The 17,120-nt window shown below is 28.1% G+C and overlaps 1 protein-coding gene across 6 annotated transcripts in view; it reads left to right on the plus strand.

Annotated features, from left to right (window-relative positions):
- The window catches only part of LOC107436183 (troponin T), an 82,220-nt gene that overhangs the window by 54,404 nt on the left and 10,696 nt on the right, over positions 1-17,120 (plus strand). For all 6 annotated transcript variants that reach the window (XM_071187413.1, XM_071187416.1, XM_071187415.1 and 3 more), the window contains 6 exons: positions 1,465-1,551; positions 5,634-5,804; positions 10,895-11,116; positions 14,209-14,279; positions 14,353-14,374; positions 16,682-16,762. In XM_071187413.1, coding sequence (XP_071043514.1) covers positions 1,465-1,551; positions 5,634-5,804; positions 10,895-11,116; positions 14,209-14,279; positions 14,353-14,374; positions 16,682-16,762 — 654 coding nt within the window. The remainder of the gene's footprint in view (positions 1-1,464; positions 1,552-5,633; positions 5,805-10,894; positions 11,117-14,208; positions 14,280-14,352; positions 14,375-16,681; positions 16,763-17,120) is intronic.

The following is a 17,120-nucleotide window of genomic DNA, read 5'->3' on the forward strand; positions in this document are numbered from 1 at the left end:
CATCTATCTTCTAAAACTATTTATGATCAATTTTTAAAATTATCCAGTATAATATTACCTTGATCACATCCATTTCGGGCCCATCCTTGGTAACTAACAAATCAAAGCTCAGAACAACAAATCACTTCAGCAGTGCAGTAAGAACGACACTTTAAAACCCTCTTGTTACACTCAATATGCGCTTTTGTTTTCATCATTTGTTTCCATATTTTGTCAATCTTTCTGCGAAAACATTTTTAAATCATTCTTGAAAAATTTTCTGTCCATGTAAGTTGATCTGATTTTGATACTCGCTTTATAGTCCCTTTTTAATGTTTTTTCTTTTTCTTTTATTTTATTTTCTGTTTTTACATGTTATTTTTACTTATTTTTAATTTCTGTGATCTATTTTATTTGTTGTTATTCTTATAAAAAAAAATTTTGAGTGCTCCTCACACTATTGTATTAATATATTTCGCTTTGGCTTTATTGATACAATATCAGATAGCACTCTGTTTTGCGGATATAATCGTGTGGGCTGAAGAAAAGATTATATCTTTTTTTTCCGGTTTTTTAAATAAAATTTCATCCTTTTTTTTTCTTTTTTTTAAACTGTTGTTTGTTATTTTTTACTTATTTTTCCCCCTTTTTTTCATATGTCTATTATTCTTCTTTGTTTTATTCTTCATTTTGAACTTAGGTTTTCAAAATTATAGTTATTATTTCCACACATTGAGGCCCGGTGGCAGAGTTGGTAGCGCTTTTCGCTTACTTCGGGCCGGGCAAGCTTGACTTTCGGTCGATAAATTGAGTAGCAAGCATGCTTGTGGGCAGCACTCAACCGGAATATCTGCTCCAGATCAAAAGATGAAGTAAACTGAGATGAGTTGTCTCGCCACTCAGTTATTTCAATACATTTAGAAAAAAAATACAAAACTGAAAAGTAAATTAAACCAAATAAATGGTTTTTACGTTATACTCTAAAGTATCAGAATAAAATTACAAAATTTTACCAAATTTTATCGCACATTATAGAACTATATTTTATTGCTAACTTTACCAAAGCACTTCAGTAAAAATTAGCGAGCTTTTTAGGGCTTGTTTTTTTTTTAATTAATTTTTTTAATATATATATATACATTTTTAAAAAAATACATTTTAAAAAAAACAAGCACTAAAAAGCTCGTTAATTTTTACAGAAGTGCTTTGGTAAAGTTAGCAATAAAATATTAAAAAAATAAAGCAATTAAGATAAAACAATTAAATAAAGCAATTAATTAGCGACTAAAAATAAAGCAATTAAAAAAATTAATTTGAAAATGAAGATAAGAATGGGAACTTTTGTTCTTTTCAAAATTTGAAGAAGTTGTTATTGCAAAATTTGTTGTTTAATATGTTTTGTTATCAAGTGAGTGTTATAAACATTGAAATGCAATGAAGCAAATTTTTTATTTAAAAAAAGATGTATAAATAATTCTTTTTAAGGTGAAGAGGAAAGAAAGAAGGAAAGAAGAGGAAAAGAAATTGCTAGCTTTAAAGAAGCAGCAAGAAGCTCAACGAATAAAAGAAATGGTATATCTCACATTTATTATAAGTAGTTTAAATGGAGAAATTTTCCTCCGCACAACTTAGTTATTTAAAAGCTTAGGTGAGTTTTAAAAAAATAATTCATAATAATTACAAAAAAAGTATCGGCAAGTATGTAGCTAAATATCATGTACAAAAAAAGTCTAAATAACTTCTCATCTACTATATTGATTTTCGAGATTAATAACGAACACGTGTCTAACTATTATGCTAGTTTATGACCCTGGTTTATGAGACACGTGCCTAACTATTATTCTAGATGAGTCAAACTATTATACTAGTTTAACGATTACACGTGAATTAAGTTATTAAAACATAATAAAAACGTATTTTTGATTAATAAAAAAAGTCAAAGTACCTTTTTTAAATGAATTACGAATTTGGGATCTTAAAATGTTTCTGAAAATCTATAAATATGATCTCAATCACACAAAAATCTAGCCAAAAGCTTAAACCAGGTTCAATTAGTTTTACATTTATTCACTCATTACATTACTTGTTATTCATTTAAGTCATTTTTTTTTCGTTTATTCTCAAACAAATCACATTAATCACGAGCTTTTTGCACTCATTTATAACATAAAATTTAATAGTTTTCGAAACAGTCGCATTTTGGAATTTTTAAGTTACTCAATCTATTTAATATTTTGTACATTGTATTTTAAAATTACGTTCGCTAAAATAATGCAAAAACGTTTATTTTTCCGATCAAAAATATTCAAATGTATAAATTTTTTTGAATGAGTGAAAAAAAAAATAATTGCAAAAATAATAATTTCTGAATCTTCACAAAAAAAAGGATACTATGGAAGGCAATTTTCTTCATTCCTATGACTTACTTAGGCAAAAATGACAAAAAATCTAAAAAGTTATCTAAAATCTGATTTCCGAATGAAACGTAAAGGCATTTATCTTCGGCAATCAAACAGGTTTTGTTGCCTCCTTATAAATTAGCCTCCTCATATGATGTCTCCTTCATAATTAATGATTCATCAAGGCAAATGAACATTTAGAAAGTATTCACATACTATGTTTCAACTCTTGAATATTATTTTAGCTTTTCGATTATGTGTTATGTTTTTACTTCATTTTTGGCAAGAATTCTAAAAATATATCGACTTCAGGCGGTGATATCGATAAAAAAAAATTCAAGATAAAAAAAAATTTCATTTTTTCTTATCATTTTGTTTTTGTCTACAACTTAATAAGTATAGTTTATTCACCAAGAGTTGGCCCTTGGCTCCACCTCCTCGGACGAAGAGTAAGAGGAGGAACGTCTCTTTGCTTGAAATTGAGACAACCCTTAATGCGCGCCAAACGCAAACATTGTATTCTTTTTCAGTCACTTACTTCGTTTTATCATCTGCTATTGTAACTCTAGCCAATTAAATATATTTTAAATTTAAAAACTGCTTTTCCAAGCAATATGTCTCAAAAAGAACAAACTATTCACTCACAAGAGAGAGAGAGATATCAATGAATTATTTAATGTTAAAAAATTGCTCATAAAGATTGAGAAATAAATATTTTTGCCTTACGATCACCAAACATCAGCCTTGTTCAGGATTGTTCACATCCTTCTACCAAAAATAGCGAAGTAGTATAGTCGGATACCACGTGATAAAGGCTCCTGGTGAACGAACTATACCGTCAATTGAAATCAAATTCTTTCTGACTGGATAAATGGCATCTCTATGAATATACTGTAAAGACTATCACTATGGAGTATCCATAGTGTAGAGATTCAATGATTAGATTCAATGTCTTACAGCATGGAACTATTGAATACTTTAAGTGATGGTGATAATCGCCCAATTTTGACTAATTTAATTGTTCAAAAAACAATGAAATAAATCTTTATAAAAAAATTCATGTAACCATTTCCTCTCAAAAATAATGGTTTGCATCCCCTGGTAAAATCCTACAGTGTAAAAATTTCTGGATAAAATTACGTTAAAAAGTACTGGCCTCTTTAGTGCAACATTCGTAAAATCCATTTTACCGTAAAATTTAATAACATATTTTTTACAATAATATTTATTTAATTACAGTAATTCAGTAATTTTACAATACTAGTAATTTTACAATAATTTTACTATAAAAATTACAGTATATCAGACTTTCTTTTCCATAAAATTTTACGGTAGGTACCAGCCCTCAGAGTACTTTTTACGATACATAAATAAAAGTGATTTTTCGTTCTGGATGTCTAACTAGTTTCTTGAAGGAAGTGTTTTTTTTTTTTTCTTTTTTTCTTTTTAACATTTTGTCTGCAAAGACATGAATTATTTTAATTGTAAGTTAGGGCAAAAAAAAATAGGTTGCTGAACACGCAATAAATAATACAGTTCACAGATGAATTTTAAATAATTTCCTGTTAGAGCTCAGCTTACAAATCGGAAAATGCAGAAATTTTTGAATTTATACCTCAAAGAAATAGAATTTTTAACGAAGGGCAAAGACTTGTTGCTCTTGTTGTCGTATGCCATTAAGGCAAAGAAAGTGTGCTTGTTTTCCACTGGCGCCATCTAAGGCCAAGAATTCTGTCACGCACATACGTCACAGCCCGTTTATAGGACAGATGCATTCATTCATCCCCAGATCGTAATTTTGACCTGAATCAGAAAAAGATCAATCTCTAATTCCCTCAGAAGTAGGATTTGTTATAGGAGCATGGAGGACTTCGTAACCCGACAAATTTTTGCTTCCACCAATCACCATTTATCACCATTTACCACACTTCGACCGACAGAACTCACGACCTCTCGGACATCGGCCCAATGCCCTACCAACCAGGCTATCTTAGCCCCGAAGAAAGTCTTTTTATAGCCAACAGTGATCTTTGAAATGAATTAAATTTGGCGACGTGTTCAAGGTAAAAATCGTAGTTTCTGATAAGTTATAACTTAGTACTTGACAAATAGACAAAATTAATTTTATACTCAATTTCAGAACAATTATTTCTAGAAAAAAAGGTAAATGACGCTTTCTGTTAACCATAGTATCCACCCATTAACAACATTGTTATTACCTGGGTCAGGATGTCTATGGTCTAAAAGAAGAAAAAAATACTCTAAAAACTATCAAAAATAATCTTCAAAGGAAAAACCTTAAAATTTTTCAAAAATAAGTTTAATATTAGTCTTTTTTTTAAAAAAAAATAGCATATATTATAATTTGCATTCATACATTTAATAAAATATAATATTTCAAACAAATGTATAATTTATGAATAAAATAAAATTTAAAATAAACATCTGACAGAGATTAATAAGAATTTATTAATTTTTAGTTAGAGCGTCCTGATTCTGGAACAATTTCGATTGCATGTAAAATAATTTTCAATTTTCTATTTCCTATTGAACGTCTTTACATACAGTCATCCCCACTTAATTGCATATCGGATAACCCGCTAATAGGAATAAAATTTAATGAAAGCAAATCATGCTAAATTTGCTCGTTTAAAAGGACGAAGGAAAAGATTATTTTTTAGATTTATTTGAAAAAGAATTTTCAATTACTTTAACCGCATTAGCCCGAGTTAACCTATAGATTGCAAATATTTATCACTCCGAGAAAGCACAATTTGTCAGTACATTTTGTTTGATTACGTTTTTACTCGGTCAGAAGCAAAAAACCTGTTGTGATTGCAAATTTGCCAAGTTGATTGCAAATTTGCAAATTTGCCAAGGACTGTTTGTGCGATTGTATATACGCTGAATTTACATAGCAATAAGAGTAAATAAAATGACGTTTAAAAAGTATCACTTAGTCCCTTGTTTTAAGAAAGACTAATATTTAACTTTTTTCATTTGTCTGAAATAACTATAGGATTATATTACTATATAGATTACTATAGGAAATACTACCGGGAATTGATTTTAAATTAAAGTTTTCTTACACCTTTCAACTTTTTGTTTTAGTTCCTTAATAAAATTTAAAAAAATCCAAAATAATTGGGAAGTGGTTAGTAAGAATAGGTCCACTCATGTAAAAAAGTTGAATAATTATGATGTTAACACAATTTAATTGTTTATTGATCATAAAGTCGAGTGTAATTATCTTAGGAAGAGAAAAAATCAAAAGAAGCAGAAGCCAAGAAGAAACGTTTGGAAGAAGCAGAGAAAAAAAGACAAGCAATGCAAGCAGCCCTTCAGAAAAATAAATTACCTGAGAATGTTACTCCAAACTTTGTTATAACAAAAAGAAATGAAGATGGATCTCCCTCCTTTGATAAGGTATTTTCTTTCCAATATTTTAGTCATTCAATTTTAAAGCATTTTTACTCTTAAGGCAAACAATTATTTGGATATAAAGACTTAGAATATTTGGACTAGATATAATATTATATTTGAACTTAGTAAAAATAGTTTAGAGAAAAAATAGTAGGTTTAAAAATAGTTTGGACTAAGTAGAAATATTTGGACTTAGATATGAAGAAATTAGAATATAAAGAATTATTTGGACTTAGTGCCATGCGACATTTTTTCGAAATTCGATTTCACAGAAGCTATTTAACTGATATCACTCAAATTTTGCATTTTGCTATGTAAAATTGCATTCTTTAAAATGATGTAAAAATTGTATACCTTAAGATTCAAAATTACTATTAAATAAAGTAATTAAAAATGATAAATATTTAGTAAACGTTGTTTTTTGCCCTGATTTTTCCAGTTTTATTTTTTACTTCTCTCTTGTGTACTACGGTTTTTTCAGTTTTATTTTTCATTTTTCGCTGGCAGCTTAACATTTTCTGTTCCAAATCATTTTTGTCTTTTTCATTCACGACTGGCGAGTCTGGAAAATGGGCCAATGAAGCCGATGAAATTTTTATCATCAAGTACTGTGTTACTGTTGGGTCATTATTTTGATTAGATTCTCATATAAGCAAACATTTGTATATTTTTAACAGGTTTCATGTGGTCCTTAAAGCATTAAGAAAACCATGGTATCTATATTATAATTATTAAGTTATTTTTAACTATAAAATTTCTAAACTTAAGATTTTGTAGCTAGATATTTGAAAATAATTGGAATTAATTCTTGAATGTTGAGGTGAGTATAAACATAATAAAATGCATTTATCTTAATAGTTTTTCTACCCCCAATACAGTTTCTGAAGGACCTTATGAACTCAGTTTAAAAGGAAATATCGTATCATATAAGTGTATTTAGTGATGGTAAGAATGGTAAATTAAATTTGTAATAAAAGGAATTAAAAAAAGAAATTATAGTAGCGATATTTGGTGATAAATGTAGCTGATCTTAATTGAAGAATATGTTGCGCGACATTTTAATGACGAATTTACAAAAGTAGGTTTCCGAATGAATCGAATCATTTATTTGAAAATTATCTTTATCCAAAGACACTCACATATTTAGCAGAATGTAACAATTTATTTAAAAATTTAACCGTTCTTAAGCATAAAATTTCAATGTTTTTTAAAATTGCACTTCGCTAATTTCTTCAACAATAGAATAAAGAAATTATGCAACACATTGTCGTTTCCAGGCAGTCTACATTTTTTTCGAGACTTTTTCATAATTTGCCGCACAACTCTATATATGGTATGTTTAAGAAAGTCAAAAACAGCATAAAAAACACGAATAATGTCATATAAAAAATTCTTTGACATTTTTACTTGCGTACCCAATTTTATGGAAACCAAATATGTAACAAGGAATATAGGTATTTATTCAGAGAAAGTACGTTTCTGATTTTGTAATTAATAACTAGAACTTATTAATAAGCATATTTGAAGTCATCCCTCATTAAGATTAACTCCGATCATTAGAACGAAAGTTATTCAGGGTGATATCTTTTTTTTTGCTCACTGTACGTATGTACAATGCGGAAAAAGAAAAAAACTTACCATCCTTAAAAACAATTGATTTTCGCGTACTCAAAATAGACAGTTCACGGGGATGACCTCAGATATGCTGATTAATTTGTGAGTCGATATACGAAATCAAACACAAAAACGTACTTTCTCTGAATAAACATACCCAACGGATTCTCACCCTCAAAATATCGGGGATAGCCGCAGTGTGGTCAGGAAAGCGGTCCAAAATTTAGACCCTTATTATTAATTTTTGCGTATTTTTGATATATTTTGGGAAATTTTTGCTTCAATTGAATAAATTTTTAATTGCACACAATTATAAATTTCGTTTATCCACAGGTAATTCCAGGAAAAAATAATTATTCATTATTTTTATTATTTAATCAATAGTAGTCGAAAATATTTTGAATTGCAAGGCATACAATTTTTCATATTATTTTAAAGAATTTAATTTTATGTGGAAAAATACAAAACGTGAGTGAAATTGGTTGAATAGTTCCTAAGAATTCGAATTTTAAATACATGACTTACTTATAATTCGATGTATTACTTGTAATTACCTGTGATCGCGATTACATGTAAGAGATTACATAGGGGTTTACATGGGAACGTTACTTTTAGAAAGTAACGAGCAAAAATCAAAAAGTACAAGTACTTTAAGAAAAAGTAACGAATAAAAAATTTTGATTTTAAAAGGTAACAAGTAAAACGAAAAAGTACAAAACGAAAAAAAGTAACGGTCTTAAAGTACATTTAAAGGATATCAAAATTTCTAAATAACCTTAAATTTCATTGAAAAGAAATAACGAGTAAAAAGTAAAAGCACGAGTACTTTAAGAAAAAGTAACGAGTAAAAAGTAAAAATGGTTGATTTTAAAAGGTAACAAGTGAAAAGTACAAGTACAAAACAAAACCAAAAAGTAACAATTTTAAAGAACATTTCGAGGATATCGTAATTTCTTAGTAACCTTAAATTTCATTGAAAAAAAATTTCAGAAAAAAATATAATTTTAATTTAAAATGTTTTTAATTTCAATTAAAATGTATAAATTTTTAAAATGAAAATGTTACAAAACTTATTGAAATAGTGTCTGTTCAAAATACCCAGAAATAAATCAGTGTTTGCATATAAAAAGGAGTTATATTAATTTTAAAACTACCAAATCTTCAGAAATTTTGTTTTTATTACCGGATTTTGTAGTAATAAATTAATTTGCTGGTCGAATTTGATTTCATTTTTTTTAAGTAATAAGTAAAAAAATATATTCATTAATATGCAAGTAATCCCCTGAAATCAAATAATTATGTAAGTTAAAATATTCGATATTGAATCCACTCATAAACAAAAATTGCACACAAATTTTTATTTTTTCTCTTATGATGAACTAAATGTTTATGTGGTGAAATTCAAAAAAGACAAAAATATTTTAAATCAAAATCAATTAAATAATAAAACTTTAGAATTTTGTTTACTGCTTAAGTATATTTTCATTAAATGAAGCAAAACTTTTATATTTTAAAAATTAAGCGCCGAAAAATTTAAATTATGTGCAAAAACATTTGTGATTCAGTAACATCAAATAAATATTTGAAATTATTTAGATAGACAAACATATGGTTGCTAAAATTAATGCTCGTTAAAATAAAATAAATGGTTTAAGGCATTTCGAAAACAATTAGATTTTGTACCTCTTCTTATAAAGAGTAAGTCTGCCTCCCCTTTCTTCGTCTCAAACTAAATTATATTAGATGAACCTCAACCAATGCTTATTAGTATATTTAAAAATTTATTCCTGCATTTAAAAAAACACGTATCATAAGACAAATTACACCAATAAGACAAAGATATATCAAATTATTTGTTTAAAGCAAACTATTTAAGGGACGTGTGGCCCTACCAATTAAAAAGTGATACTACTACCGATTCATAAGACCATTCCTCTACCTTTCATAGTTTACCGACGACTACTACTAAGAAATATCTCCAGGAAGAACAGAAGCTTACGTTGCAAGTAACGAAAGTCATGTATGCACTTATAATCAGTTATATAATCGATTGCTGTAATCGACTCTGACGCAACGTCGGAACCTTAAAAAAACTGCCTAAATCCAGAACATATTTTCAAGATCTAGTATAATATCTCAGCTTGATTTTTTTGAATTAAAATTATGTGCTTTACTTAAAACTACGTTCTTCCTTTTAGGATAATATTAAAATGGTTGTGTTACAGTAAAGGCAAAAATGCGCGACATCCCGGCATGCTAGTTTCTAAAAACCAATCCTCACAAAATTTTTCGTTCATTTAATCTAATCACTCCGTAAAATCCTTCTTTGAAACTCTTTTAGTTCATTTTCTAAAAGAAGACTGTGCATGAAACTCAGACTTCAAGACCAAAGAATGTCCTTAATTTAAAAAAAGGTGATCCACTTTTTTGAGTCGACCGAACTCACATGCAGAAAGATGGAGAGGGCTGAAGAAAATTCTAAATATGCTTCTCTTTATTTACCACTCACAAATAAACTGTTTGTGAATATTTACTATTTCGAGAAATGTAAAATACAAGGCCATCACCCAATAACAATTTACTCTTTAAAACAAACAAAAAAAACATGTGAAATTACGGACAAGAGCTGGTAGCAGAGACTCCACACAAAATGTGTAACAAAACTATTAAAACCTTAAATTACGGATCACCCATAATTTTACATTGTAGTAAATACAACTTTAAGGAATCTAATAACCGAAAAATGTGTAGTTTTAAATGACTTAATCAAAGCGAAATATCATATAACTTTTTTGAGGAAAAATTCACAGAAGTTCTGAAAACTATCAAGTGCTCCTAATTTAATAAAATGATCCCTTTATTTTTCATAATTTTTCAAAAGGCTTTCAAATAATACTACACCATCAAAAATTTATTAGGTACAAAAAAAAAACTTTCAAGAAAACGCAAATCAAATATTTTACCTAAAATTCAATATGGCGTGGATAGAGGCCTCTACCAATCCTTAGATTTCAAATAAAAAGATTCCAATCAATCTAGATTCCAATCTCTAGATTGGAATGAACGCATACAGAACTAAAAATGCATTGCATTGACAAATTTAGTGTAAGAAAATTAACAAACATTTACCTTTAAAACGATATCATTTTACATTTTTTAAAAAATAGATCTTACTTTTGAGATGATAGTCGTATTTTATTTAGAAATTGTAATAACCATTGTTGGATTTTTTAAAAAATAGCATCACTTTATGCCATAGCAGTTTTATGCCAAAATGATTTTATGTTATTTCAGTTTTAAGAAATAGAAATACCTTAAAAATTTCATGTCAATCGTTTTAAATTGTAATAACCATAGTTATATTTTTACGACATAGTATCACTTTATGCCATAGTAGTTTTATGTAAAAATGATTTTATATTATTTCAGTTTTAAGAAATAGAAATGCCTTAAAATTTTCATGTCAATGATTTTTTCAGCTGCCTACATCTTTATACATGAAAGCTGAAATGGCGAAAACTAAAGAGCAATTACAAGAGGATAAGAAAATAGCCTTAGGCGTTCGAGTAAAACCTCTAAATATTGAAGGCTTGAATCCACAAGAGCTTAAATCAAAAGCACAAGAACTATGGGAAGCTATAGTTAGACTTGAAAGTGAAAAATATGATTTAGAAGAACGAAGAAAACGTCAAGAATACGATGTAAGAAAAGTTTTGAAATTTAATTGTTCAACATTTTCAATCAATTTTTCAGATGTTACTTTTCTCATTCTACAAAAAAAAGTGAAAATTCTCCTCACTTCATTATAGAGTTTAATAAAATAAGGTTTTAAGTAGTATTTTTTAAAGAAAATATTTAACATACTTTTAACTCCACTAACGGCCTTTTTCCTTTCTAAATTAAGCTTAAAAGATTTAAGCTAATTGCTTGAAGAAATGTATGAAGGGGTAATCTAAAAAAAAAAGTTATCATTTATTAAAAAATTTATCAATTTATTCCACTAATTACTTTTTTCCTTTCTAAATAAAACTTAAGCAAATTGCTTGAAGAAATGTGTAAGCATTGAACGGTAATTCACAGCATCTGCCCTTTTATTATCCACTTTAAAGATATTTCTATAAGTTCATTACTATATCAAATTATGATTTTCTTTCAGATTCTTTTAACGGCATGATTATTTTTCTTTAAAAAATGTTGCAGATTGAGTCCCTTTAAACTAAAGAGTTCATGACTATCTAGCATTGCACTTTTACGCAACTAATAACATCCCTTCAACCCTCCTTGAGGGTACACAATCCAGAAATAATGCACGATGATAGGGCGTTCACCTCCCAATGAGGTGTACCGGCTTCGAATTCCAGAGATGGCTGGTCGATACAGATTATTGGTTAGAGACCATTTGCCTTCTGGCTAACCATGCAAGGTTTTCGTGCTTTTTCCCTCTTCATGTAACGCAAATGAGGGTTAGTTCCATCAAAAAGTCCTCCACGAAGATAAATTTTTCCCAATACTTGATCCAGGAGTTCCCCTGTCTTCTAGATTGGGATCAAAATTACAAGGTTACGGAGTTGAACATTAGAAGCCGTAAACCCCAAATTTGGTCAGCTGTTCAATGACGGTTATAAAACATATTTACCGTATACTCTGTTTTTTGGAGCTATGCTTAAATATAAAATTGCGAATTTAAAATTTTCAATTGTTCTTATTATCCCAGTAAAGTGTTTGTCCTAATAGTGAAAAAAATGAGTGAAAAAATGCATGCTGTGGATCAATCAAGATTTCCAAGATAGAATAATGGCGCCATTGTTCACAAACTTTGATACAGCATAACACTGTAACAATTTCTCATAGAAACAAGCGTTACTTCTATATAACTAGACATTAGTGTGCTAATAGCATATTATAATCAAACTTTGGAATAATATTGCTTTCCTTAGATTATTAAAACATACTGGTTCCACTATTTTTATCGAAACATGTTACTGACCAAAAAATCTGATATACCGTAATTTTTACGAAAATAATTACCGTGAAATCACTGAATCACTCAAATTCAATTGATATTTCTGTAAAAATTATGGTATAATATTTAGCTGTAAAAATGGATTTTACAGGTGATGCGCCCAAAGTGCCAGAACTTTATGCCGTAATTTGATCCAGAATTGCCACTGTGCCTAAGTGCTTCTCTTTCGCCCTAAACACAATTTATCTTATATAATAAAAGATAGCAAAACCTATTCTTCTTGTATGTTGACCACTGTCACATTTGTCTAGGAATGTTATTTTAACCAGAAAGAAAAAAAACTTTCTTGTCCTATGAAATTATGTAATGTATTAAAATTTTATTGAATTGGTAAAAATAGAATAAAGAGCCCCTATGCGAGTTGACCGTGAGAGAAAGCTCTTAACATACAGTGAGCCAAATAAATAAAAAAAAACGGAACACTCTGAATAAATTATAATTTAGTGATCAGATCATCACGCTCTGGGACTCAATCTTAATAGTTCGAGGGGTGACTTCAAATATGCTAATTATTTAGAGCAGACGATATTTTAAGTGCGAAATCTGGCACAAAAACGTACTTTCTTTGAATAAACATACTTTTTTTCGACAGATTTCTGCCTCCCAAAATATAGGTCGCAATCAGGGAAATATTGTCTTAATAGTATGAGAATGGTTCAAAGTTTTGACCCTTTAATGTTAATTTTACGTATTTCGCCATATCTTGAGAATATTTGAAGCGCACCCAAATATAAAATTGGTTGATTAAAGAGAGTGACTTAAACACCAGGCTCTGAATATATGTTTGGATAAGTTAGGTAAGATAAGGTGAGATCGGTTTTTGTAATAACACTGTCGCATGCTTTTTAATAAGAATGAGTAAAAAAGGAATTATGCAACGAAATCTTTTAAAAACAAAAGAGAAAACAAGGATAAGAGCTCTTTCAGCTTCAGGTGATTGCATTTTATAAGCAAATTTACAAATAGTTTATTAACACTGTCACTTTAGCACACCAGCATAGAATAAAATAGAGATTCAACTAAAGAAATACAGAATTAATATTTGGTTGTTATTCTTTAGCGTCATTTCCAAGCTCAAAAAAAGGTTTTTAATTCACTCTCGTAATACTATACACACATAATTTTTTCTAACCATATTCAAAATAATTTATTGCAAAAATAATAATTATTTAGTAAAGAGAGAGAATTCCGTTTAATAACTTCATAAAGCAATTTTTTTTTCTACAATGGTGAGCGTATTTTTATAAGAAAAATTACAAATTTCAAGACTCTTTATTTATTTATTCATTTGCTCATTTATTTAAAATTTCTTTAAAGCACGCTCATTTGATTAGACGTTTTTTTATATCTGTCAATTTGTTATAGATCCAAATCAGTATCTATGTTACCGTAAATGATCGAAATCAAGAGAATGTCACATAGTCTCAAATATTTGTTAGATCCCATTTGATATTTATTCCTTGATATATTTATTCGATATCTACTGCGAAACATCAGTGGCATTTAACCTTAAAAAACATTGATGTAGGGCATACTGGGTGAATGTATACCGGTCACTTAACTAGATCTAGTATATATTTCGGACATTTACCAAAGCGATTGTCAACATTCACCGGCTGAAGTCAACAATTTCGGTTATTCACAGTAACATAGATAATCCTCAATTTTTTAATCAATGTTGAAAAATACATAACAGCAGGGTTACATTACACAAATATTAAATAAGCAGAATTAATATTTGTAAGAACACATTTTCCTTTTTATATTTAGCTGAAAGAATTGAGTGAGAGACAGAGACAAATTAACAGAAGCAAAGCATTAAAAAAGGGATTAGATCCAGAGTAAGCACTGAAAGATTTATATTTTAATAATTTCTTTTTTCAACTTTCTTAATTTCATTTTTATTTCTTTCAGTGCTCTTAGCGGAAAACACCCGGTAAGAACAAATATTTTTAATCTTTTCAAAGTATTTTGTATAATGCATATATATATATATATATTGAGATTTAGCTAATACATTATAATAGCATTAAATTTTTATATATCCGTTTTTGTTTCGTCTTCGTTTAATTTCGTCTTTGCGGAACATTTTGTATATNTATATATATATATATATATATATATATATATATATGCAGTCCCTGGCCAAATTATTAGGCTCACTATAAGATTCTATGTAAAATCTTAATTATCAGGTGATACTGTACAGCCTTGTTGTTTTGACGCGACTGAAACCGGTTTGCACTTGTTTACGTTCGTGTATCAATTGGTTAAATTAAATGATATTTAATATAAATTCAACGAATGAATAAATTAGACGATATATTGTATAAATATAGAATATTTATTATATCAGGTATTACATTAGTATATTATAACAATTAGACCAAATTATTAGACGCACTGCAATTTTTTAATAATTGCATATTTTGCGCTAGTTTATATGTAATACTTTAATACTTAAACATGCATGTAATGAGTTTATATACAGGAGATTATTTTTTATATACTTCCTATTTGTATTTATTTTTAACGTATTGCATTACAATATTAACCAATTGATAGACAAAGGTAAACAAGTGAACTTTAATAGATTGCACTGGTCTATTACAATTGTCCATGAGATCAAGAATCCCTTAAAGATCCCTAACATAAAAGGTGATATAACAAAGTAAAGAGTCCCATCTGGCAACTCTTTTAAAGTGATTCACTTTTTATGTTAGGCATTTCCCTATGAAAACTGTGTGTTACAAGGGATAATCTGTTCCCAATATTTTTCCCCTAGGGAAAAAATTCTGAGAATTACTATTATTAGAAGAGTTACTAATTATGTGAAAGGCTTTCTTTCTAAAGAAAGAGAATTTAATTAAAAAAATAATATAAAAATACTTGTTAAAGCTACTTGTAAAGCTATACTAAATAATTAAGTTGGGTGACTAGCTGTTCTGTCCTATGAATTAGTATAATAGTTAGTATTACTGTCAATTATTTAGTATTGTTATGTAGTATTACTGTTAAATATGATAATTATTAATTAAATTGCAATCAATTTCATTTCAATAATTATAATATTTTGTCATTAAATTGATTGACAATTAATCAATTATTTCGTAATTAAATGTGCTAATAATTACAAAATATCGATATGAAACTTCTTTTAGTTCTTTTATTTATCTTTTTCGATATGATCGAAAGTTTTTCTTCTTTTAATTCTTTTATTTATCTTTTAAAGCACACATGCTCAAAATTTGAGACTTCTATCTAAATAAAAACGAGCTAATAAGCATCATTTAAGCTAGTTACCCCGATTATTGTAAAATATTCTGATAATACTTTTTTACTTTTATTTGATGCATGGGCAGAATTAAAGATAGTAAAAACATAGGCTTTATTGACAATTAGACTCGATAAAGCGAGCTTTTTTCAACTATCGAAAAGAAGATCCGTCAAAACATGGTACTTGAAGGGAAGAGGATGGAGGAAAATCCTTTCTAAAAGGAAGAGGCATACCTAGAGTAAGTCATGCTTCAAAATATTAAAAGAGAATTTTAAAATTTCTTTTCAATATTTAAAGGCTTACTCTAGGTTTGTCTCAATTCTTGAAATTAGTAATGAAGAGAACTTTTCCTCTTCGGTATTCTTTTAATATTTACATTTAGATAAAATTGCGCTTACAAAGAAACAGATAGATAAATCAATATCAAGATGATCAGATTGAGTTTAGAATTAAACTGGAAGATGATTGATAGTTTCATTAAATTGAAGTCACGCAGTGGTCGGAACACGGAAAAAGGTGACCATTGCCTAAAAATTATCGATTTATGAGTTTTGATTAAAAATCTTATATTAGAGTTTCATTATTCATAATGGCGGCGTTTAAATGCATCTAATTAATCATAAATATGTACTACTTCAAAAGATTTATATTACTATTGTCATTATGTAAACTTACGTTAATATGTAACTACTATGTATAGATTATCCAAAATTTTCTATGACATTATTATAAGAGTAACAAAATATAAATAATTTTACAGCAAGTGATTATTTTTATAAATTGTCATATTTTACATGATTATTAGACAACAAAATATACCACCTTGTAAAGACAATTAGAATAGTGTGTTTAACTAAGAAAACATTAGTGATTATGAACTATTTATGTATATATTTTTTTGTCTCCGACCGACGTAATTTATTTTGAGTGAGTACCTACCTATATTGTAAATAATGACCTTTTCAGCCAATGATAAACGTAGCAAGTAAATATGAAAGGCGACTTGACAGACGAAATTTTACTGACAAGAAATCTCTTTTTGAAGGAGTAAGTACCTTCTTTTATTTTATCATAATTGAGTATATATTTTTATCAAAACAAACTTTTTTTTGAAACAAAATTATGACTTGCTATGACATGATTGTAGGAAATTATCTTCTCATTTGCAACGAGATCATTAATAAAATTTCATTACATTACTTACTTATTTTTTGCTTTTTTATTCATTATTACACACACATACTATAATAAAAATTAAAAAAAAAAGATGAATAAGAGATAAATAAAAATCAAAAATTACATATCACATGTGTTTATTTGAAGAAACACATACTCCAATTAGCTATTAAATTGAAGATTAAAAAGATTTTTACGGGAAACATTACTTTTCAGTTATTTTCAAAAT

Source organism: Parasteatoda tepidariorum, chromosome X1 (genome assembly GCF_043381705.1).
Source record: "Parasteatoda tepidariorum isolate YZ-2023 chromosome X1, CAS_Ptep_4.0, whole genome shotgun sequence".
Lineage (NCBI taxonomy): Eukaryota > Metazoa > Arthropoda > Arachnida > Araneae > Theridiidae > Parasteatoda > Parasteatoda tepidariorum.